The sequence below is a fragment of the Dysidea avara genome, chromosome 15 (assembly GCF_963678975.1).
Source record: "Dysidea avara chromosome 15, odDysAvar1.4, whole genome shotgun sequence".
Classification (NCBI taxonomy): domain Eukaryota; kingdom Metazoa; phylum Porifera; class Demospongiae; order Dictyoceratida; family Dysideidae; genus Dysidea; species Dysidea avara.
In genome coordinates this window covers 5,222,767-5,248,737 of record NC_089286.1, presented here as the reverse complement: position 1 = coordinate 5,248,737, position 25,971 = coordinate 5,222,767, and the positions used below count along the sequence as shown (strand labels likewise).

At 37.7% G+C, this 25,971-nt stretch overlaps 1 protein-coding gene and 2 long non-coding RNA genes across 3 annotated transcripts; 1 reads left to right on the top strand and 2 right to left on the bottom strand.

Moving 5' to 3' along the window:
- Window positions 1–1,437: 1,437 nt before the first annotated feature.
- Window positions 1,438–20,307, bottom strand: LOC136245103 (pre-mRNA-splicing factor CWC22 homolog). Its single transcript, XM_066036623.1, has 20 exons — window positions 20,167–20,307; window positions 20,071–20,119; window positions 15,633–15,870; window positions 15,105–15,168; window positions 14,987–15,050; window positions 14,720–14,784; window positions 14,422–14,590; window positions 14,307–14,360; window positions 13,982–14,117; window positions 13,223–13,326; window positions 11,564–11,666; window positions 11,450–11,512; window positions 10,462–10,694; window positions 9,210–9,287; window positions 9,101–9,160; window positions 8,373–8,593; window positions 7,894–7,995; window positions 7,770–7,843; window positions 5,968–6,046; window positions 1,438–1,582 (listed from the first exon to the last, which is right to left on the bottom strand). The coding sequence occupies exons 1-20, from the start codon at window positions 20,190–20,192 to the stop codon at window positions 1,519–1,521; spliced, it is 2,046 nt and encodes a 681-aa protein (XP_065892695.1). The 5' UTR covers window positions 20,193–20,307; the 3' UTR covers window positions 1,438–1,518.
- On the top strand, window positions 20,274–21,848 carry LOC136245113 (uncharacterized). The gene is made up of 2 exons (XR_010695767.1): window positions 20,274–20,628; window positions 21,553–21,848. It is a non-coding gene; the product is annotated as an uncharacterized lncRNA (long non-coding RNA).
- LOC136245114 (uncharacterized) lies at window positions 21,792–25,914 on the bottom strand. The gene is made up of 2 exons (XR_010695768.1): window positions 25,774–25,914; window positions 21,792–21,975 (listed from the first exon to the last, which is right to left on the bottom strand). It is a non-coding gene; the product is annotated as an uncharacterized lncRNA (long non-coding RNA).
- Window positions 25,915–25,971: the final 57 nt, after the last annotated feature.

The following is a 25,971-nucleotide window of genomic DNA, read 5'->3' as shown; positions in this document are numbered from 1 at the left end:
TGCATTGTACATACTGCGGTATGCCAAAAGGCACCTCTCGGGCTGAAGTGATGTTGAACAGTGAAAAAATCAAGCATGTAGCCTTAGTATTACGCTTGTCTGAAGGCATCAGTCAATCAGTCACTAGAAAATTCTGTTGAATAATATTATTTTAATATTCCGTAGCACCTTGTTGAAAGCGTTTCGGGTTGATCTGAAAGCTTGTTTGGGCTTAGTTTAAAATAGTGCCTTATGGTCGTCTGGGAAAATTGAGGCTGATTTTTGGGTGATGTTATTTCGTGGGCCACGCCTACTTCTTTGTGGTCCCTACTATACAGTTACTATTGTATTGTATGAATATGAGGACAGGCAAACTGATTGTTTCTCATCCCCTTTTACCTCACTGCCTCTAATTTCATTATTGCTGTTATCAATCATGTGCACACATGTTTTAATGCTAAGATGGCTGGTAGTATTATTTTGGGCACAGCAAATATCACTTACATTTCACAAATGGTGGGTAAAACGTAAGTTCTAGTTCTTAAAAGGCTTTAGCTAACCTTTATAGTAACAGACTTGATCTGGAGTATTTTCTTTAATAATGATCTCCCGCCCACATGGAAATCCAAATTTTTGTGGATGAGAAACAAGTAATCAAGTTTGTCTGGTGGATATATTAACATTCAAAAAATAAAGGTTTAGGCTCCAGGCCTTTGTTCACATTACAAAAATTGTACCTATTATGCCAGCATTTTGCTCTCATTGCTTTTACTCACCCATTATGCCAAAATTTACATGTTGAGCATCCCTACTAGCATTACGTGCTTAAGTTAGCTTGATGCTGCAGACACTTCTTATGCAGATTATAGGCTGGTGCCTATTGTAGCAGATAACGTGTGCATGAAACTAGGAAAAGTGTTATAATTTTAGGTATGGGGGGTTAAAGTAATATTTATACATGCAACCTGTATGTAGAAGTGACCAACGAGATGGCAAGTCAACAAAATTAATGCCGGCATCGTATCATTGTTAACAAGATGTAGCAAGACACTCCTCTACTATTAATTTTTGGTAAAGTATTACACTCCTATATAATATGGAAGCAACTGAAAAGATCTATAGTGTACATTGATGTCCAACAAGTTGGATTCTCTGTTGATCTTGTGATGATCAGGCCATTGACTGTAACACACTAAGTGATGTATCCCATCTACCAAATAGTTTAATACACTAAAATTAATATTGTTTTCAACGCAGCATCAAATATTTTAACAGACAGCCCTGGTTGCCATCTTGTGTTCTTACAGGATCTTTAATGTACCCTCTTCAGTGCCATTGAATGTGGTCAAACTGCTGAACAGGTGGTATTACTTTCTTGCTGCAGGACTCCAGTTATTTTTATAGTAATTATGTAACCCTGAGACTATAGGACTCTGTATGTATCTAAGTTAAGACGAAATTATGTATCTATATCTGTATGTATGTCTGTATATAGGATGTATCATGTAACAAAATTGTATATTATGTGTATGTGTCATGTTATCTTTCTGACTTCTTTGATGATTTCTTTTGATGCTTTGATTTTTCCTTAGGTGACTTCTTCCTACAAAGTAAACTATAATGATTTCAGCACACCTACACAGTATCAGACACACAAAATTAGGACATTAGGATGAACGTTGAAGACAGAATGGGCAATCATTAATAGAACGTTTGATGTGGTTACACATTCATTTGTTTCAAGCCTAAAAAATTGCATTTTATTATTTTTACATCAACTTCACTATTGGGTGATCATTCATCATAGAGAATAGATTATTAACAATCAACTTGTCATAATTTGCAGAAACTAATACTAAATCCCACAATGAAATGCTGAGTGTCATTCAATATAATAAGTCAAACTGGTCTGGTTGGGCATCAAAGCCACCATGTTCCCATGATATTGCCTGGATATTCCCAGGCAATATGCGAGTTAACCCCCAGCAGTGCCTCTGAACACCATGAACACCACCCATGCTATAGTGGTATGTTTTGTTTAACAAATTATATACCATTTTAGTGTGGGAGTTCAAAGGCACCACTCATTTAACTTGCATATTGCTATGAGGTTAAATCATTTCATTTTCTTCATATTGTCACTGTGCTCAACGGTCATTTAAGAAATCACATGATATCTGTATATCAACCAAATCGCCATCATGTGACAAGCAAAATGATGTTGAGTTGACAGGATGAAATACAGCCAAGTTAAGGCCTTTCATCCATCGTTATGTGACGAAGGAAGATAAAGAGATACTTATTTTGTACTTTTAAGGTACAGCGTGAAGTTCTGGTTGGAAGGATGTGACCTTAAACCAAAATTTAACGTTGAGTAGGACAGTGTTTGTAGCTTTTAGATAGCTTTAACAGTCTTTGTACTATGGGAGTTTGTTTTAAAGGCATGTGTAAAATCCAGTTTACTGGACAGTGCGTTTTCAGTACTTATGTATTCTAAAATAGCTGCAGGTTTACGGGTTAAGCTTTGGCATTTTATTCTTATATAGTATGTAAGGATGGTAATGGTTAAAGTAGTGGTGAGTTAGGGGTAACCATCCTTAGTTACAGTGTAATCCATTTCACAGCTATTCTCTTTGTGATTTGTCTCATTTCTGGTGTTGTGCATGTGTATATGTACCAGTGTGCAGCATGCCACATTCAGGATAAAACAGTGGAGGGTCATCTCCACCTGTACCATTGATGTATAGTAGTACTTTCTTTGGTAATACAATAGTTTTTAACTCAAAGAACAATTCAACTCGCCTATTCTAATAACAACCACTTGCCCACAACTATATAACTGTGCACTAGTTCAGGAAGGATCCACTTATCACAGAAATGGGACTTCTATGAGTGTGTCTGTTTAACACTAGCTCTTCTTGCTATGCGACGAATAAAATAGTTTGTATATAGCAAAGCTGCTAGATTTATTCCTTGAATGATTTATATGCCATGACGGGAAACGGCTGTTAATGGGTAAATTAAATGGATTCAGGTATGTACTCTATATCTTCCATGCACAAACACCTTTGCTGTACAAAAGGGTACATCCACAAAAGCAACAGTAACTGGCAAACAAAAGGGTGCACAACAATGAATGGTAATATAATGGATCCAGCAATAACAATAACATGGCAAAGTAGTACATTGCTACAATACCAAGTACAGATTCTCATAGCTACCATCATCTCTTGTTTCACTACTTCTTATTGCTGTAATCCTATTTCATTTTAAAATTAATAAACTAGTTTGTTGACTTTGTTTGTTAGAACATAACTATACTGTGACTACTGTATTATCTTGATATCGATCTCGCTACATAGCTACACAGCTGGTAGGAATTAGTGATGTGCAATATACCAAAAAATTACCGAAATTTCAATATTTTTTCAATACTGATACCATACCAAATCTCAATATTTTTATAACTGATATCAATATTTATTGTACAGTTAATATTTTTCAATATATTGAATAATATTTTGATAATTTACAATGTTTGGTGTGTGATTGTGTAATCACAACAGAAATGAAACTCCGTTTTGTACAGTTTAGCCATTTTACAAGGCATCTACCAGTTTCCAAGGCTTGTTATTAGCTTCACAACAAATTCTATTTTAAAGCATAACTGTAAATATTTGACTGCTAATGCAATTAATCAAAAGGAAAAAAAACCCGAAAAAGTATCGAAATTTCAATATTTTATGAAATATCATACTGATACCGTACTGAAACCAAAATCCTAATATCGCACATCACTAGCAGGAATGGTACAATACCTTGTTTTCCACAGAGCTAGATTGTTAAGGGCGTAGCCTCAGCACTTCATTTAAGAGGGCGTGGTCTTTGCAATTGCTTTAGAAGCCCAGCTAACTACTACCAAGGGTTACTACAGCACATTAAGCACCTCAAATAGTCTCGTGGCATCTAAACACGCTCTGCAAGAAAAGTGTTGATATGGAAAATTAACACCTTGGTATGGTTTCTGGCATGAGCAAAGTGCAGAAGGTATAGTTGGAACCATAAAAGGCATATCCCACCCATGAGTTAGTTGTGGTGGCACAAAATGCTGGCCATGAGCTGCTTTGTTTGGCCTCTAGCCTTGTGACTGTGGTCAGGCAGTGAGGCAGGCAGATGAAAGTATGGGTTTGACAATTTTTATAAAAACAAGTACACAGAAAAATTTGGACTAGAGTAGGGACCATAGCACATCGAAAAAAGGTACTGAAACAAGTTGGAGTAGTGCACGATATTAAATCACAGTAAAACAATGAGAAGTGTTATATCCCTACCGTGCATTTCCATTATGGTATCTTATAATCTTGAGCACAGTAGGGATATAACACTTCTTATTGCTTTACTGTGATTTAATATCGTGTACTACTCCAGCTTGTTTCAGTACTTTTTATCGATGTGCTATAGTCCCTACTCTAGTTGAAAATTCCAAATTTTTCTGTGTACTTGTTTGTTAACTTTTTTTGTAAATAATTATTATGACTGGTGAACCCACGCATACCGCATCTGAAATGGCACCGTGCGCCCCAATTATCGTCTGAAAAGTGAAGTATCAATTATGCTTCGTTGCTAGCTATGTTCAACCCATTACACAGCATTTTGGATCAAAAACTGTTCGAAAAGCACCTCTGCAATCCATGCATACCGAAAAAAATGGTGCCGCGCACTCCAGTTATATCAATTATTGTCTGAAAAGTGAACTATCCATTATGCTTTGTTGTCGGCTGACTTCAACCTGTTATACAGCAGTACAAATTGAGAACTGTTCAAAAACTAAAAGCATATCTGCAATCAAAACAGCCACTATGAAAAATACAGCCACTATGAAAAATACGGACGATTTCCGTTACGAAGGGAAGCCATCACGTGCTATTGCCAAATTGACACTTTTCGCTGTCAGCAAAGATGAATGGGACACAAAGGAGGTCACTGGTAAGTCCATGAAGAATGCATTGTATGTACTGCGGTATACCAAAAGGAACCTCTTGGGCTGAAGCGACATCAAATGGTGAAAAAATCAAGCCCGTAGCATTAGCTGTTATCGAGTTACACTTGTCTGAAGGCATCAGTCAGTCAGGCAGTAGAAAATTCCATTAAATAAATTATTCTTAAATTCTGTAGCAACTTGTTGAAAGCGTTTCAGGTCGATCTGAAAGCTTGTTTGGGCTTAGTTTTACTTAACCAACACTGCCTCATCATTGTCAGGGAAAATTGGGGCTGGTTTTTGGGTGATGTTATTTCGTGGACCACGCCTACTCCTTTGTGGTCCCTACTATACAGTGCTGTATGATTGTATATCTGGATGCTTGTAGGATTAGGTTAGGGTTAGGGTTAGACTAATGCTGTATTTGATGTTAAAATGGAGTAAGACTATGCATAAATGTGATTTTCACCGCATATGATTTTCTATGATGGTTTTTAGACACAACAATATTAGCAGTGTGCATAATTTTAGGGGGAAACCCTACTAAACAGTACTACTGTACTGTTTGATAAAAGTTTCAATGTCGGACTCTTATCATCAACTCATGAAATTTAGTCTTGCTGTTTTTCTAATTAATGCCTTCTAACTCTAATTGACTAGTATAGTTTGACCACCTTTTTGACAGTCAGTGTAGAGGAGAAAAAAGGCATTAGAGCAAAAGACGTGGATTTCAGTCATTCTGGAAAGTCTGGGAAAGATGCCCTCTCAAAAAATTAGATCTGAAAAACTATATTATTGTAAACAACTTTCATTGTGTGACTGGTTGTTGCAGAGAAATTAAGTAGCAACCAAAATGTAAAACCCAATATATTGTAAGGTTGAGAAGAACTTCACACACATAATAGTCATATTTTCTGGAAACTCTTACAGTGCATTCATATGATGATGTCACAAAGTTAATGTTTGTGGTATGATGCACTACATACATGTCTACACACATAAACATGTACCTTTTGTGCTTTCTCTTTTCCTTCTTGTGTTTTGATCTTTTTTCTTCCTCCTGATCTTCTCCTGATGAGCTTGTGGAGTCTAGATCAGGGCAAGAACAAGTTCATGTCATAGCTAGGCTGAAACTTGATGATTATGTGTATATTACTATATTCATCACTACAGAACACAAAGCTAGTAATTTTTTAATATAAACATGTTCCCTCTTATGGGATACTCCGTCAGTACTCAGTTTGTGTCTCTAGTACATATTTATAACAAGAATGTGTGTTAACTGTTTAGACATACTGGACCCACACCCACTCATCTGGATTCTACAAATGGACTCACACCAACTCGTTGTCAGTGCACTTACTCCCATTGCTTATCTGTGTTTGGATGATTATGCCGTCATGTGAGTCCTGCTACCACGGTGGGCCACTGGAGAAGTGGAGACATTACTTGCATAGCAGTTATATTACAGTCATTATTACATAATTCTTATTATTGTGAAAACTGTTGAGTATTCATGTGTCTTCTGTATGTTGTAACTACATGTGTACCGGGGTGCATGGTGACAATTCTAAATAATTGGTGGTTTTGCATACTTCCTTTTAGGTTAGCTACATGCACTAATCAAATACACATTCTCACAGCTTAGTTCAACAACTGGTAACTGCAGTTGTGCTCTGTGTCATTCTTTAAATTCTTAAGCCGCACCAGTAGAGAGCAAATTACGTGGGGGTGACTAAATTCAAATTTCAAACTCGCTACATTCTTGAACGATGACATAGTTTTTGCACACTTCTTTTATGGCTACATGCACTGATTAACTACATTTACTATTCACAGCTCAGTTCATCAATAACCAGTGACCGCAGTTGTGCTCTGCGTCATTCTTTAAATTCTTAAGCCGCATCCTTAGAGAGCAAATTACGTGGGGGCAACTAAATTCAAATTTCAAACCGGTCATTTTCGAAAAAATATGTAACAATCTCAACGAAACGTTTAGAAAAGTTTAAAGACACATTGCCCTAAATGCCAAGCGAGTATTGCAGAAAACAACAATATGGGTTTTGTATTTGGCTTCTAGGTCGACTGAGGATGACTAAAACTTTGTTTGGTGCTGAAATTACAGCTGTAGGGTAATGATGTATGGCAAAATCAATGATGTGAATCTTCGATTGAGAGAATATGGAAGCGATAGCAGGGTAATCAATGTTTGGAATGCACAAAGGAACGCAGGGCATACACCTGCAGTTGTGTCTAACCACATGCGATTTAAAAAAAATGAAACCTCTTTGATGTCGGCAGTCTTGATTTCAAAACAGTCGACATGGATTAGCTTCACTGTTTGTGTGGTAGTTACTAGTGACATGATGAGTTTAACTCTAGAGTTTCAGAGAGATAGTGTAAATGACGGGTGAGTTACAGGCAGGCCGAATTTGACAATGTTAGTTCCTGTAAAATCCTCACGTGTAGTGGTCTCGTCATTTATTGTCTGCGGTGCGTGTTTCTGCTGCGCAACTCACTACCGCGAGTCTTGATAGTGTTCATTTAAACTTCTCCAAGTAGTCCAGTGAACAGGCTTTCTACCACCAATGTATAGTTTCAGGCTGTATAAGTCAAGTTTACCTCCCTTTTAAAGCTGCCATGTATGCTTGTAATGTGTAAATGCACATTCCCCAAAAGTTCTATGTGGGTGTAAGGGTAAAGGTGTAGCATATGCAAGTCAGTCTGCAATGGCATGAGAAGTCGTCCCTTATTAGACAGGAATACGAACAATGTAGGGTACAATTGTACTAAGGGTAGTAGTGTACTGCACCTGATGATTCTGAGTCATTGACTTGTGACATGATCATCTTCGATGCAGCCTTGAGGTGTTCTCTTAAGTCATCCCTAATATAAAAGCTGGTTCAACACACAATCACATACAATTCATCACTTACGTAAGTCCACCCAATCCAATAGATGTAAAGAAATTAATGGAAAATCTAGTGTTTCTGGGGTTATCTCGTGGTAATAATCCCTCAAATCCAGGAGCTAAAAACCTGCCAACCACAACAACATGTATATCAACTCATTGAGAACACCATCAATACACATAAATAATGTACTAATATAAAATGTGTCTGTTACGTCCAACATGTAGTGATGAAATCATGGTAACTAAACTACAAAAAAAAATGAAACTTAGTAACAGCACAATTTTATGGATAAAAGCCATGTGCATGTAATCTATAAAGCTTTCAAGCTACCAGCAGAAATACTGTAAGTTTCAGAGAGTGGACTGGTTATAGATTGTGCAATTTTATAAAGAACCAAAGGAACTTAACAGCACCGTTAGAACACAAACAAAGGCAAGACAGAATTCAGTTTAACTAAATGCTGCAATTATTGTTCTTGAAATTGCAATCTACCCACTTACGGATCTCTTAGTCTTTCATTGAGCTTCACTAGTCCCATATACTCTGCTAGCTCCTGGAAGAGGATCTTGATGAAGATACGGCTAGATGATGTTGTCTCCTCTTCATTGAGGTGAATGATGGCCAGACACGTCCATGGGATGGCATCACTATAGCACAAGTGTGCATAAAACTTTGCCACATTTCTTAGCTTGTTTGTTTCTAGCCGATGACAAGTTGTGTACTAGGAAACAAACAAATATATATAAATATTGACCCAATCATTATTACAACCAAAGAGATTTCAAACAAGCAACTTGAGTACTTTTAAGTTGTAAGAAGGATGGTTCTATTTAATGTGGTGCTGTATGTAATCCAGAGTACATTTTCAATTGATAAATCTGTACATACACACTCATATACAAATACTCTGGGACCTCCATTATCCAAACACCTGGTGTGCCAGTTCAGAATTGGTGAAATGAAGTCCATTCAAACAGTGTTCAACTACTCTAATAGAACACACACCAATTGACAATGTTCTAATAGAACAGTCCAGTGTTTGAATAATTGATAATTCAGATATAGCAAGATCCAGGATCCTATTCACTGTAGCTCATTGAATATCTCTTCTACTCTGTCATCTCTAAGTGATATTTTTCAAGTAGATCAAAAGATCATTTGAAATCAAATACCAAAACAGATTAATATCTCCAAATCTTGATATACGTACTCGTATATGATGGCTTACATGTTCCTGAAATAGTTTCACATACTGCTCCACATACTCAGGATTCAGTTGACAGAACCTCTACACACAATTGATAGACAGTGAGATACTAACATCTGTTGTGCTGTACCTGTCCCAGTAGACCAAAGAACTTCCTATATGATCTCTCTTGACTACAGCACTCAATGATCATACTAGCAGCATCGTACTGTAGTGACAAGTATAATACAGTGTATTTACTAGTGATACCTCAATACAAAAATTTCATATTTAAGACTTAAGGTTGGCAGCTGGTTTGCCCAGGGGGTGAAAACCCCAAATAGCAAAATCATGTACGTAGCTAACCAATTACAACAATAATATTGTGAAGTAAATTTATCTTGATTTTACGCATCACACTGTTATATTATTATTGGTGAATTATTGAGTCTTTAACAGCTATTGGGATATAACTACAATATTGCCTCGAATTATGGCCGGTCTTGTATAAACACCTGGTCCTGTTTAGTTGCCGGGGGTATACAACATCATAGCAAAAATAAATTCCGGGTCTCAAATAAACGTCTCATTATTTTTAACAGTTCCGGGCGGTGTTATAAACCATGAAGTGAAGAACGTTTTATAGAGTTCCTTTTAAGCTTGAATCTGTGAAATATGTTGAGGGAAACATCAAGGAGTGTCCAGGAGAGTACAACAACAAGGTATGAAGTTGACTCGTGAATGCTGATCAGGTATATAAACACTGGTCTCGTATAGTCGCCTGTCTCATTTAGTAGCCAGGGTAAAAAGTTGCTTGAAAGAAATAAATGCCCGGAGCCGTAATTCGAGACAATACGGTATACTTATAGGTGTTAAGGGTAGCCTGTGGCAGGATGAAGTGATTTAGATGTTGTTGTCTTGTGTCAAATTGGGTTCTGTGATAGCGTATAGAGAGAAATTTTGGCACTGGGAAACTTTGGCGAATTAGGCAATTTGCTACAAGAATAACCCACCAATTCACTCATAGCCAACGTAGTGTCTGAGATTAGTATCTTTTCACCAAATGCAGTTTAGTTTCCAAAGCAAAGTTTCCCTTAATAGGATGAGGGGATGGTATCATAGTGTTAACCTTGATGATTGATGGCATTGTCATGAATAAAGATTTGATCTTACAGTTATGAGCAATAGTAAATGTCTAAACTTCTAATAGATGCTCAGAGCAAAAGTTATCGAAGGTGCAATTATAATTGTTAAACCAGGCATGTGCCATACATGGTAAATTTGGCCCTACAGTATCATAATTGTGTTCTAACAATAGAACAATTAGACCTCACAAAATTACATACCAACATCAGTCCATAATATTAATATACAAATATTATTGAACTAACATACACACGTACCTCTTGTCCGGGCTTAATAGTCATCTGTAACATTTTGTGTGCACACTCCTCAAAACTCAAACTTGACATGATTGTGAGGTAGATAGTACGTCGCAGTGCCAAGGTGTTCGTCTGTGTCTCATCTTGTATATTCATCTCTCCCTCATCATCCTCACTGGCATCTTCCTCCTCTTCACTGCCTGACCCTTCACCAGAACTACTATCTGATGATGATCCATGACCACCCAGTACGTCTACAAGAAACAATTTATGTCCATCAGTGAAACAAGCTATGATTGGATAACGTTGGTTAGTCAAACTTAAAATCCCTATATGTGTCATTTGTGAACCAAGTACCCATTTTGGCCACCTGCACTCATAATGTCAGAAATGGCTTATAACTATCAAATTTGTGATGTAGACAAGTGACTGCAGCAGATTTATTATACCAAGTTTAGTAGCTATATACATATCAGTATAATTAGTGGAATATTGTGATAGTCTGACCGTATCGCGATACTGATAGTGCTAATACTTTGATGTGCCCACATGCTCTATTTTTGCAGGTGCCCAGTCACAAATATTATTCACTATGGGTATATGATATTGTGGATAAGACAACCTTCAAATGTTAATGTACTAGAGTAAGAGTAAGATTACACAATCACGGAAATGCAAATAGCTGGTACTTTTGAGAAATTATAGGCCACTCACACATTTAATTAACTTTAATATGACGTTCTGAATATAATAGTGTAGCTGACCACTTTCCTGAACTCTTTAGCATAGCTATGAAAATTTATTAGCAGCCCACACATCTAATTGTACTGTTGGAAAGATGTACCGTAATGTGTATCATATCGTATCGGTGACTACACAGCTGTTAGATGCAAATAATATTATGCTCTTTCAGGTATATCACAATCACTACACCAGTTTCATTCTGTACCTGACCACACACACACGTACGCACATGTTTGTACTCAATGTACAGCAACTACAGACGTACCATCTCTGATCTGCTTATATTTTTCTTCATTGGCTAGATAGTCCGGGTCAGCCTTGAACACATCTGTAACAAGAAATGTTTCTAATTACCAGTACAAAACAATTCTAATCTCACTCAGATGGTCCTCGGGGTCACACTGCTCTTCAATAGTGACAAAATGTGTAATTTGATCATCCTCCTCCACTAGGTCCAACTGGCTGATGATCACCGGGTGTTCCTGTATGACATCATCATGATGTAACAATGGCATATCATATGATGTCACAGTATGTGATATGGTAATTACAGTACTCTCGTACCCAGCCGGGCTCGCGGTAATGCGCAAATACCATCTAGTGACAATGCTCAAGTTTCTTGGGCCCAGAAGTGCAATCCAAAATATTGGCTGGCCAATCAGAATTGTCGAGTTGCATAATCGCATGAATGTGTTGGAAGTAGATGAAAAAGCAGAATTTAAAGCCATTTATCAGAAGTTACTCAACTGGGTTGTTCAAAATTTTTGTTGTCAAGTTTTTTTTCTTCCCGATCTCACCTTATGAATCGTGACTTGACGTTTCACCAGAAATGAAATGCTATCCTCTACTAATACGATAGATGAAGAGATCGCATCTAGTAAACGCCTTATTCTGAATTTTACTGTATTCTTAGCTATTTTTGAATGGTTTTTCACTGCTTTTAAACGATTATGTAACTCCTCGATTCTAATTGGTCAGCCAAAATAGGCCAAAGAAACTCGAGCATTGTCACCAGATGGTGTTTGTGCATTAGCGTGAGCCTGGCTGGGAACAAGACTATAATTACAGTAGGACTTTGATTTCATTCAATCTCAAATACACTGTAACCGAACACTTGCAATAAAAGTGACTGAGTATTACATCAGCTGGTGAGCACTGCTACGTTATTAGTTGAATATAGTTCTGCATACTGAGGGACTGAGCTTCATTTGTTGAATTAAGAATTTTAAGCTTGATTAGGGATCGATCACATATAGAAATAAAAAGTAGTGAAACAAAGGAGGTTGCCTGCACCTGAGGATATACTAGTGGATAGTGGACATTATTAAATTCCTACTTTACTATACCCTGTCCAAATTAGGGATTAATAAATTATTATAACTGGTGAACCCAAAGAACGGCACCAGGCTCATTGTAAGTGTGCATTCCAACTATCAATTACTGAAATAGCAAAGTGGCCATTACAGCTATGTCCAGCATTTTACACAGTGCTACAAACGAAGAACACTAAGAGAAGAATCTCTGTAATCAATCCAGTCACAACAGAAACTCAGATGATTACAGTCAAACGTCGGGAAGCGCTACCATGAACTGACCCCTTGGGCTGTCAGCAAAGATAAATGGGACACAATGGAGGACACAGATAAGTCCATGAAGAATGCATTGTACATACTGTTGAGCTGAAACAACATCGAAGTGAAAAAAATCAAACCTGTAGACTTGTCTGAAGGCATCAGTCAGTCAGTAAAATTTCACAGTAACATTTTAGGGTGTTATTCTTCAGCCAGAAAAGCCCAAACCTCCATGACCCCTAATATACAATACTATTGTAATTATACTGGAAGCTGCTAATACTGATACTTCAAAATTAGAGGACAACCAAACACATAGTTCTCCAAAGCATACCATATCATGCAGGCTCCAGCATGAGTACAGTGTGTACAAGACAATACTGTAACTAGTGTACACACTAGCCAATACACATCTGTTAGTGTATATGAACCAGAAACACAGTTACATTGTACAAAGAGCAACACACCTTAAAGCCATCCTTCCTGATAGCAAACATCACTTCAATCATATACTGCACTCTCACATCCAACTTGCCATCATTGAGTATAGCTCTTAAGCTGTCGTACACACCTGAAATATTATCACAAGTATATGGCTTTAACACAGACCAACTGCATGCACTGTTTCAACTGGGTCAATTACTTTAAAATCTTTGCCACAAAATATCTTGCTGGTCAGCTGATTTCCAAATATAGTTAAACTACGTAAACCACAATCAAAAAGTTTTGATAGTCATTCCATATTAATTTGTAAAGATAAAGGAGTGCCCTTTCTTTTCTACAAACTATTACAACATTGTAATGGACAATTAGGGAACAACCATTATGGTACCTGTTATATCACTGAACACTTTGCAAAGAATCAAAAATCACTCCATGGTATGTAACTTAAAGTGCTACTGCACGACTTACAATTACTTTTAGATGTTTTTAAAATGTTTGTATAGCATGCAGAACAGCAATTCCTACCCTCAGACTGTAATACTCAGTATTGGATCAAGCAAGTGTACCAATTGTGAATGACATCACTTGCCAGTAAATACCCAACTTCCTTGCAATTGGGCAGGACTAGTAACCTCATGGAGAGAGCTAGAAGTTCCACAACAACTTCAACAGTGCCAACCAAGACAAAGAGGTACACAAACTCAAGTACCTTGGTGGTGCACAAGTAAAATATTTTGCTCAAGAAATCAACAACAACAGCTACATACACACACAACACTTACCATGCATCCCCTTGGGAGCCACCTCACTCAGTTTGAGGCCACATTCTTTGAGAAAGCCAATGGCTACCTCTACACTATCATCAGTAGGATTCTCCAGTAGCAATGTCAAGATCTCTAGTGCAATCAGCTCGTGAACCTGAAGAAATAATACACTATTTTACATATCCATTATGTAGTAGTTGTTGACATTGATTAATTTACAAACAATAAAATAAAATAAAAAAACAAACAAACAAACTGTGATATACTAAATACTGTGCTACAGTGTACAGGATTGTAAAAAAAAAATCAGTAAATGTTAGGGCTGACAGTATTGCACACTTACCACTTGCTGATTGCACAGATGAGCCAAGAAGTTGGCTGAAGCCATACACATGGTCTGGATGGTGGTTATGGTGACAGATAGGGAATATAATATAATAATTCCAAATAGTGCTCACCTTATCATTCCTTCTAAATCCTTTCTTAAAATTCACAATCACTCGCTTGATAATTAACTCTCCAACTTGTGGGAACTTGGTATTCACTATGGCAACCAGGGCAGCATACACATGTGTGAAGGTTGGAGAGGCAGACTGAGCTGTGATTATGGATCGTCCCAGTAATCCCCTGTAGTGGAACAACAGAACCACTAACATAGAATATGATGTAACTAACTATAACTGGATACACAATTAGCTTCTAAAGATTTTGCAAAGGAAAAGTAAACATGAGATATTTAGTAGTAACAATTCTTACCTCCCTCTGATGACGTTCTCCTGAAATAACTCTCTCACTATATTGGCAATGTTGGACACATTAACCTGTCAACAACATGACAACCAATAACACCTGACCATTGTTCCTGGTGATATATATATATATATGTACAAATATGGATCAAAAACTGGATCAGCCATTTCATGGAATTAAACATGTACAGAAAACTTGATACCAACGGTAAAAGTGGTTGGGAAATGACACTTAACAGCAACTGCTATTTCCTTATTACAATGCTGTACACACCTTATTCACTAGACCATTAATACTCTTCTTCAGAGCCTCCCATGCTATTCGTTGATATGCTTCACTGCAGAAGAGGGTGGGGATAACATGACATCACGAAAGATCATGTGATGCTCACCTGTTCTTGTCTGTTATCTGTTCTTGCATCATCCGAAGTCTAGCTGGTGGAATGTATGCTCCTCCTGGTGGGGGAAGAACATCCATGGAGTACAGAAAAGTAACTCGTACATATACCGGGTTATTTTTGAGGGTATTTTTTGACTGATACAGCACTAAATTCCAGGGGGGTGTACATTCACAAATCACTAGTTCCCATAGCTTTAAATTAATAATATACTGAATAATTAGCTAGCAACAAATTTATACTTGAAATGTAGTGCATGCATTTATGCACGTCAACAGGAACCTACATGAATGTTTAGCGAGCCATGAGTGCTGCTTGACATGTGAGGTGCATCCAGTGACATGCTGTTATATACAGTAAGGTGCTACAAATCATGCGTATCTGCCAAACATGTTACATGAGGGAGATGTTACACACAGGGTGACATGTACAAAGCATAGTTAGGTGTACTTCATGGCTTCATTAATAAGACCACCTCATTATCAAGGTTACAATTAGAGAGGTGTCTTTATTAACAAGTACCTGTCCTCATTAGTAGAGGGTTATCCTCTTTCTTCTTCTTTGCAGGAGGGACTGGATCAGGTTGCTCTGTCTTCTCTTCCACTGGAAGTCTCTGTTCCTTCTCTCTTCTGGGGTATGTTATTGGGTGGAGTGGGTCATCCTCTGGGGGACGTCTCTTGTTGGGACTTGTGTGACGTCTTAGAGGTGAACGTGATCTTGAACGACTTCGTTTCCTTTGACGTTCTTCACGAAATGGAGACTAGTGTAGAACAACTGACAATAATGAAAAACAGATACGAGTACACATTGGTGTACAGTGAAACCTCTATAATCCGATGCTCATTGGGATAACAAGAATGTCAGATTATTAACTGTCGGGATGCTGAGGGGTCTTGTGAAGCTGTGAGAATTTGTTGTTACCACTTTAACTGCTACGTACTTCATTCATAGGTCGAAAACAAGGTGCCATTAGGCTTCTCTTGATGAGTTTAACAAACGAAACACGAAATTTTTTGGAAAACTCAACTAGAGTCTAGGGACCATAGCACATCGATAAAAGTACTGAAACAAGTTGGAGTAGTCCATAATAGTAAAACAATAAGAAGTGTTATATCCCTACTGTGCAATTCCATTATGATATCTTGAGCACAGTAGGGATATAACACTTCTTATTGTTTTATTGTGATTTAATATCGTGCACTACTCCAGCTTGTTTCTGTACTTTTTTATCGATGTGCTATGTTCCTACTCTAGTCGAAAATTCCAAAAAATTTGTGTACTTGAATTTTTGTGTACTTGTTTGTTAACTATTTTTGTAAAATAAAATTATTATGACTGGTGAACCGCAAAAGAAAGAAATGGTGCCGCTACCAATTATCGTCTGAAAAGTGTAGTATCCATTACGCTTCGTTGTCAGCTATGTTCAACCCGTTACACAGCAGGGGGTTTAGAAAACCCAGACCGGACCGGGTCAAACTTCTTCAGGTAAGCCAATTCATACAATAGCTATAACATATGTACAATTCACGCAATAGCTAGCTATAACATACACTCTTCACCTTGTAGCCACTCTGCCAAGAACATAATTAGCTAGCTATGATGGCTCAGACTGCAACAGCAATTGCACACGAAACTTCATCCACGATAAAACAACCTAACTAAGACTTTCTACTACATTTCACTACACAATCGCTACAAAGCTACAAGCTCTTTCTGCTGTACTCAACTGCTACACACTAAGGTTGGAACGAATGTACAAATACATCCTCTGAAGCTTCTTATCAAAATGTTACCGAAGCTTCAAAGCTTTGTTGCAAACATCATGTCAACTATTAATGACCACAATTGATGGTTCTTAGGGTATACACTGTAGCACAAACTCCTACACTTTGTTATAGCTCCAGTATAACCATTGTTTAAACTATAACTACATCAAAAAATATGTAAATGGCAGCTTCCACAAGGAGTGATAATACTTGTGCAACTAGTTTAACATGTTGGTATCCATGGTAACAAAGCTTTGGTGGGGTAAAACAGCATCCGAATGTTATGAGACTGAACGAAGCTTCGAACTATTTGATTGGAATCGTGATATACAAAGTGAAAGGAACTAAGATAACAGCAAACCTTCGAACTTATGTAAAGGAATGGTCATGGATGACTGGCTAAACTAAGAAAGGTAAGCTAGTGCCCATGCAGGGTAGCTGTATAGAGATTTCTGGAGTAGTAAGGTTTTGTTCTATTTAAAGCTTACCTTGACATGTAGCTATAAATACTCCATTACTCATTCATCACTACCGAAATAAATTCAGAGGTTTGCTGTTATCTTAGTTCCTTTCACTTTGTATATCATGATTCTAATACATTCGGGCGGTTACTAGTGTGTGTAACAGTCATGTGAGTACAGCAGCTTGTAGCTTTGTAGCAATTGTGTAGTGAAATGTAGCAGAAAGTATTTTAATAGCTTAGTTAAGTTGTTTTATCGTGGATGAAATTTCGTGCACGATCGCTGTTGCAGTCTGAGCCATCATAGCTAGCTAATTATGTTCTTGGCAGAGTGGCTACAAGGTGAAGAGTGTATGTTATAGCTAGCTATTGCGTGAATTGTACGTATGTTATAGCTATTGTGTGAATTGGCTTACTTGAAGAAGTTGACCTAGTCCGGTCCGGGTTTTCTAAACCCCCTACACAGCATTATGAATCAAGAACTCAAAAAGCACCTCTGCAATCAAAATAGCCACTATGAAAAATATGGACTATTTCAGTTACGAAGGGAAGCCATCACATACTACCGCCAAATTGACACCTTTCGCTGTCAGCCAAGATGAATGGGACACAAAGGAGGACACTGATAAGTCCATGAAGAATGCATTGTACGTACTGTGGTATGCCAAAAAGCACTTCTCGGGCCAAAGCGATGTCGAGCAGTGAAAAAAATCTAGCCCGTAGCTTTAGCCGTTATCGAGTTACGCTTGTCTGAAGGCATCAGTCAGTTACTCAGTTAGTAGAAAATTCCGTTAAATATATATATATATATATATATTTAAATTTCGTAGCAACTTGTTGAGAGCATTTCGGGTTGATCTGATGGCTTAGTTTTACCTAACCAATACTGCCTGATCGTCATCATGGAAAATTGAGGCTGGTTTTTGGGTGATGTTATTTTGTGGGCCACATTTGTGGTCCCTACTATACAGTATTATCGTACTATATGATGGTGATATTTATTGTTTGTCTTGGCCTTCTTGATGAACTCTTGATGTACAAAAGTGATAACAAATTCTTTTCAACTATAGTAGTGTATTACATCTAGTGATACTCCACTAATTCAGATGAGGGATCAACAAACTCGATAAAACCAAGGAGATTTCAAAATTTTTAAAATTTCAAGTGATTTTCAAGATTTCCATAAGATCTTGATTATCGTTATCTAGTCCAGATTTTACCAGCAATCTACAACATTTCAGGCCAGGCTTCTTGTGCGTCCCTTGGATTTAGACTAGAAGCTTTTTAAATTAATGAGCTTTTATGGAACATGTGGTCACCTCGGTACACTATAAAAGACTAATGCCTAACAGGACTACAGTCCACGTGATGTCCAAGGTGTCGTCACACAAATTACTATGATATTCACTGCTGCTTATTTTGTGCAAACTGGAGCCAAAGTTACTGTAAGTTGTTCACTAGGTACAAATTGCATTTTTATGCCTGGTTTGTGTGTTAATTTAGGTGATCATAGTAATCATGGCCCGCTATAGAAAATGGGACAAAGCAGCAAAGCCAATCCATGTGTTGTGACCTGGCACTACGGATCTGGAGATAGTACATCCATATATATGCACCTGTTTATTTATTTATATTGTACTGGACAGCTAGTAATTACTGATGCGTCAAGGGGACCAGCCCCAAGAAAAAATCAAATATACCTTTATATGTACGTTTTCACTTGCTTGTTGAGTTCTGTCCACTACAATTGATAATATTTTTATTCAATTTCCCCCGAGAGTTTTGCACAGTAGTGCTTCACTGAGGTAGTATTACATATATAGAAAGTCTTTTAGGTATACAAAACAATGTCAGGTATTCTGGATTACAGAGGTGTTGGATTATAGAGAGATTTCAGTGTATAAGATCTTATAGCTATCTGATCTGATAGAGGAATTATTCTTCCATGCTGAAGTGACAACATACTGTTCGTGTATGAACAAATTATGACAAGACAAAAAAAATTGGCACTAAAATATGTAGCTAGTGAGATTTTGTAAAATGCAAGCATTTGATTTGAACTGACACTAGTACTCAACAAAGATTCATAATTGTGAGATTTTTAATTTAGCCATATGAGGTAGCCAAATCATCAAATTAAATTCTTTGCTCTTATACAATACGTGTATACTACACTTCACTATAGAGAAAGTATACACATTATGCAGTTATGCCCACAGAAGGGAGAATCAATGCGAACTAAAAACTTTCAAATCGAATTACTTTTTACAATGCTTATTACAAGCTGAAATTATGCATGCATCTACACATCAAAAATGTAGATAATACGTTGTAACACAGGTTGGACAAATGCACAGTCAAGTTTACATTGTGAATTAAGCACTGGAATCAACTTCACAACTAATTAAAAATCCACTAGATTGATTGATGGATTGATTTATTTATTATTTTATACTCACAACAATTGGCACAGTGCCATTCCTCCTTGATACAAAAATACAACAACTAACTAAGCATACAAGAATATACAAGATAAACACAAAACAAAACAATAGCATACATTACACCACCCACACATACAAGTACACAAATAACACTGAATTACATAAAATGGCTTTTCGCACAGCCATGAAAATCTCTAAATAAATGGACTAGCTGTTCTTCCAAACTGGAGCACACACGTTCACAAGATAATACGGTATATATAATCACACACAAATAGACACCTACTCACCCTCCTCCTGGGAACTGCATTCCTGCTCCCCAGATCCACATCTCTGTGACTAACAAAATTATACTGGTAACGTCAGTAATACGTTGTATGACGTACCGTATTCTGTCATCAGTTGTTGCCATGTCCAGAATTGCCTTTACTAGTACAACTACAAATGTATAATCGTCTGTTTCGATTACACTTCACCATTAACCAATAGGCAATTAATTAGAATTGACTCTTACTTTTTCAAGCGCGTACTTCCTCAATGATGCGGGCCTTAAAAACCCCGGAACGGGCGAATTTTTTTTTGGAACCACTTTGGACTTAGAAAAAATTTCAACTAATGAAATCCAAAAATAACCGGAGTTGTCTGTGGATATCACCTCATAATCCCTCTGAATCATCGTGTCAACAATCGAATTGTCGAGTGATCACGGGCTGATGGATAATCGCATAAGGTGACGACAACCATGGACCACTACTGCACTACCGTGAATATTTAGGATTTTGAAGTGGGCAGAACATCTTGATCTAGTCAGTGTAGTGGCAGGACTATATTTAGCTACTTGAGGGCATGTAAGTTTTCGTTACTATCTGTGGCAGGATAACACGCAGACACTAATTTTGTTCAGTCAATTTCAATGACCCTTCCTGTAAAAGGCACTGGGGTCTCTGCACTGATGATAATTTTCTGTGTAGGACAGATTTGTTAATATCATAGATAATAAAATAATATATCATCTATCTCAGTGCCCCAGTCCAAGACATTCTGGACAGTGCCTCACAATAGTGTATATCTCTACATCTCAGCAAGGGGGTGATACACAGGCACTCACTGTAGGTAGATCAGTGACTGTGGCCTAAGTCAGAGGTCAAGGCCACCAAATTCGTGCCAAGTCAATGGTCAAGGGTGAAAATTTCCAACCCACAATCAAAAAGTACTGAAATGCTGTCACTAAGCCACCGGTCAAAGATTGAAAAAGACTCTTAGTCACAGGTCAAAGCAAAATTTTGGTGGGTCAAAACTTTGACCGTAGTCGCAGATCAACATATAGTGAGTTTACGTGTGACACCCCTTTGTCACAGGAATTTCATGGCATGGGAGTGGATGTGCCTTAATTGAGAATCAATTAAATACTTAATTTTTTGTACTTTAATAGTAGTTGCTTCATGGGTCCAACCAACCAACCACAGATTGAAGCATAGAAATAAATTCTCTCAAGTAAAAAATAAAGCATAAATACCTGTTTAAGCACAAGTGTCATTCTTCCAATACTGTTTACCTTAATCTTTTAAAAACCAGCTCAAAACCACACTACAGCTACAAGCAAAATGCGAGACCATGCCTTTCTTCTATTTATTTTGCACTCGTATGTTCTGTGCCAACCTACTTACCCCACTCTTCAGATTGAAACATCTAATCAAATTGAACAAACATATATATATATATATATATATTTTTAAATTTTGTTTACAACATCCACTGTTGTGCCTGCACAGGTGTCATCTCTTCATCCCTCACAAGTGAAAGAGGTTTTGACTCAGAGTATTTATTCAACAGTAGCCACTATAGAGATCTTCAGCAGTGTGATGGGACATCATTGTGTGTAACTAATAAAATACAAGACGTACTCTGGCACAGTACATAGGAACTACTTATCTTGATGTTAATGCCTTCAGTACCCTCTCATAACTAAATCAATACATATGACAAGTGCTCTTCCTTAACAATGCAAATGTATAGTAAATAGTGAATTTGTTACATAAATTCTAAGCTCGACTACACTGCCACTGAATAGTAACCAATTATATTACAGGTGTTGATGGTTCTACTTCTAATTACACAGTATTAAGAAATATTGTTGCACTACAGTGCTCTGTGCTGCATGCAGTCCACTTGGCTTTGTTGAGAGAGAGCTGCTCCTACAGTATATAGCACGAAAAGATAACATCAAAGTAGTGAATATATTTAGCACATGTATAAGTGTGACATACTTGCACATACGAGTAACTCTCTAGGGTTTGTGTGATGAGATACCCAGGGGCGGATCCAGGAGCTGGCTAGGGGAGGGGCACAAACAGGGTAAGTTGTAGGTGGTTGCATGTATGGGGAGAGCCATATTCCCTATAGTTCACTGCTGCTTTTTTGAAGCAGCAAATAATCACCTCTTAGTGGTGTCTCACTGTTAATTTTTGCCATTTTGGCTTATTCAGATGGTTGTGAAGTCTTAAACTGTTTAAAAGGCTCTGAATGTCTTAAACAACAGTAACACAATAATTATTTTTAGAGGCGCTTAGTACGCACGAAGGTGCTGAGTGACTATTTTACAGTTAGTTTGACTTCAGTTTGCTTTGGTTTCGTAATAAATGCTAGTAAAATGTGCATATTTTCATGAGTTTTAAACTGATCTCGGTTGGCCTGACAAAATTTACTAGCTATTTTAATCAGAAGCATGGCTGGCTCCTCCACAAGGTGGAGAGGGGGGGTGGGAGAATTTGCCCCAAATGCCCCATCCTGGATCCGCCATTGATACCAGTGTACAATTAAGCAGTGGCTAATAAACACTCATCAAGATAACTATGTACAGCAATTAATGAAACCTCACTAAAGTATATACCATACGACAGGAGATTGATTTGATGCAGAAAATTTGACAAATTGTATATGTTATCAATATTTAACTCATTAAAGTTCTGCTGAACATGTGCCTCTGTTTGTATTAATTTTTTGTGTGCTAACTGTGTGCTTATGCATTTAGCAGCAATTCAAGATCTAGGTGTGAAGTGAGACAGTGTACTTTTAACCTACATGAAGAATGTCTATTTTGCAGTACTTTATAGCTACGTATCAAGGTGTCCATGCCCATACACATGGTGTCCTTGAATAGCAGAGCGGATGATAAATTCGAACATCATCACAAGCGTGGTGAGAAGCAGGCATGAGTTTACAAGTGTAATAGCAGTAACTTCTAAAATTTTAGAGGCGCTTAGGTATGCTGATTCATCAAAATCTGTCTTATGGTATATCACTTGTATGCATGCATAATAGTCTGTCACAGTCAGCATTGAAACCGTGTAACTTTTGCTGACCCTGATAACCCACTAATTTAAAATAAATTGAAATGACACATGACCCAAGAACTACATTTGGTTGCTCCACTAACTTAACAGGTAGCATTACAGCAACTACACAGGTACAGTAATTTTATAGTAGTGACCAGTCATTGGGCATAAGTCTACAAAGTAATAGGTGTGACTTTGTGCATAGACAAACTATATCACCCCCCCACAGCATTGTTAATATCACATGTTCTCAGTAAGTGGGCATGGCTGACACAAAAAACTGGCTTGCAGCAAGACTAGCAATAATTTTATATAATTACATTGATTTGTATATCAAAGAATTACATGGCTCCAAATCCATTGCATTAGACATGGATCGTGCATACCTACTAATAAGTGGGATGACCTGGACAAAAGGTGGCCTGAATGACCCAACCCAGTTTCAATGCTGTCAGTTACATGTAAACATATGGTATGTAAATATTGAACAATGCATGACTCAAAACCATAGTAATAAATGTGGGTTCTTTTTTTATGTAACTCTACAAAGTAGGTTTTCCAAGTACTCTGAGCTTCTCTAACAACTGGTCTGCTTGTCATAACTATTATATGTATTACGTGTGCATGTCACAGCCTCATTCTTAAGAAAACAGTGCATCACATTATTTTAACAAGGACAGCGGCCGATTTTGTAGACACATTACATATGATTTGATGTTTTTTGTACTGGTCAATTTAATTAAACAGGTGACCTGATTCAACAGGTCTCACTGTACTTGGGTATATTTCTAAATCAAATACCAACAGCTATTCATGCATTTACAGCACTTGTTTTAAGCACTGTAGTGATGACCATCAGAAATTATACACTCTGTAAAACACAGGCAATCTATTAATCACTAAGTGGAAATCATTCATATGTACACAATTTCAATACCCCTTGGTTGAAAATTGTCTAGGTACAACGTTTTTATTGCTAGCAACTTCCATTATGCTACTTGTTATAGTATTCCATAAATGGACTTCCCTTTAGAAGGGGGTGGCACTCCAATCTTCATGCTTAGTCAAAATGCAAAAAAAAAAAGAGTCTTAACCATTGACTTTCACTAAGGCCACTATTTGGTGATATTCTGTTTTTCATCAGAAAATTCCAAATGTTTAGTGCAGGCAGGTAGGTATTACCATTACCCATTATTCCCAGTACTTGCTGCAATATAGCTAGCTATAGACTTATACTCTCCAGGACCTGATACTCTCTGCATAACAGACAATTTGCTAACTTAGCTTAACTCAACACAGCTAGTTTGGCAACCGTATCCTGTCATCCTTTGTCACGTGATCACAGTTCCACTCGAGGATCAGTAAGCATCACTGCAGTCTATACATTCTCTTGGCTACAATGCAAGGTAGCTACTGTGCAGCAATCCTAAAACTGAATTGCACATCCTCAATATTTGTTTAATCAGATGAAATAGTGGTTAAATCTTTAATAATGGGGAAATACGTGTGGTAGTAATAACACATGTGGGCACTGATGAAAAACAGAATACCACCAAATAGTGGCCTAAACATTAAAATTGTCTTGTGAAATTATACTTATGTTTACTATTAGCTTTGCTAGCTAGGCAGTAGCAATTCTAAAAGCACTGGTGGTGGTGGTATATATGCTTTAGTACCTGTGCTTGTTGTTTTTTGAACAAGGCCGCCCAGAGAAATTAAGGGGCCCAGGGCAAAGAGTTAAAGTGGGGCCCCAGGTTTCCATTCTGAATCACAACTTGACCCAAACTGTAAGGTGAAGACCAAAAAAAAAAAAAAAAGGTCATTACATGCTGACAATGACAATAGCTAGCCCTCACCAACCATATCTCCTTATTTATAAACTTGCTGCACTGCTCCTCTGAAGAATATCGTGACTGCTCTATTAGAGTATTTAGATCTGACTGCTCTATTGGAGTACATGGGGCCTCCTGGGGCCACTTTCAGGCTGGGGCCCGGGGCAAAATGCCCCAGTTTCCCCCCCTGTGGGCGGCCCTGTGTTTGAACAATGGCAAATTCCTAGCTTGACTTTTCTGCTTACAAATATCGGAGTACAGAATATATTGGAGTGCCATCCCCCTGTTACAATTACATGAACGTTGAAATGTGCAAGTGTCATAAATACAACATGTATTCTGATTACTACCACAATATTATTAGCAATCACTTGAAACAGCACAGTAATACAATAGAAGCTCTCTATAATGACATTTTGGGCCCAGCTGATTTTAAAATAATATGAGGTTGTTCTCATTTAGAAGGAAGAAATAGGGTCCAGACACTGGTAGGTTTAATGCACCTATCGATGTATTGCCCCCCCCTCGGGCGTAAGTGGGGCTTTACAGGGGGAATTGACACGAAACTGCTGCCCCACTATGGGGCATTTGACGATCGTTCAGGAAGCACCCAAATATTTTTTGTTGTAACTTCCTTCGCTATGTCAAATCCCGAGTAAATCCCGCGTTGCAACTGGGGCCAACAGTGGAGATTTAACACGATAGGTTTGCCCTACTATGGAGTATTTGACATTCGGCTGTGTCAAATCCCCACTATAGCCCCATATACATAATAAAGGTGTACAGTTCCCTTGTATATGGAGGGTGTACATAATCCAGTACGCACCTTGGTGAGCGATAAGTGGCGTCATTTTATACTGGCTCCGTAATGACTTGCGAACTTTAAGAACCTTGCGAAGAACGCAATCATGGCGGTCAGTCCCTTGGGTCAGTCTGTTCTGTATACATCACGTGGTATGAACTACAAACAAACATATCTAACTCCGGTTATTTTTGTATTTCATAAGTCGAAAATTTTTCTAAG

Excerpts from the sequence above, each read along its gene's own strand:
- LOC136245103 (XM_066036623.1), bottom strand. The coding sequence starts at position 20,192 with ATGGCAACAACTGATGACAGAATACG. Across the intron at positions 14,118-14,306 it reads ATCTGTGCAATCAGCAAGTG|GTTCACGAGCTGATTGCACT; the intron begins GTAAGTGTGCAA and ends TTATTTCTTCAG. Across the intron at positions 6,047-7,769 it reads CAATGACTCAGAATCATCAG|ACTCCACAAGCTCATCAGGA; the intron begins GTGCAGTACACT and ends GCCCTGATCTAG.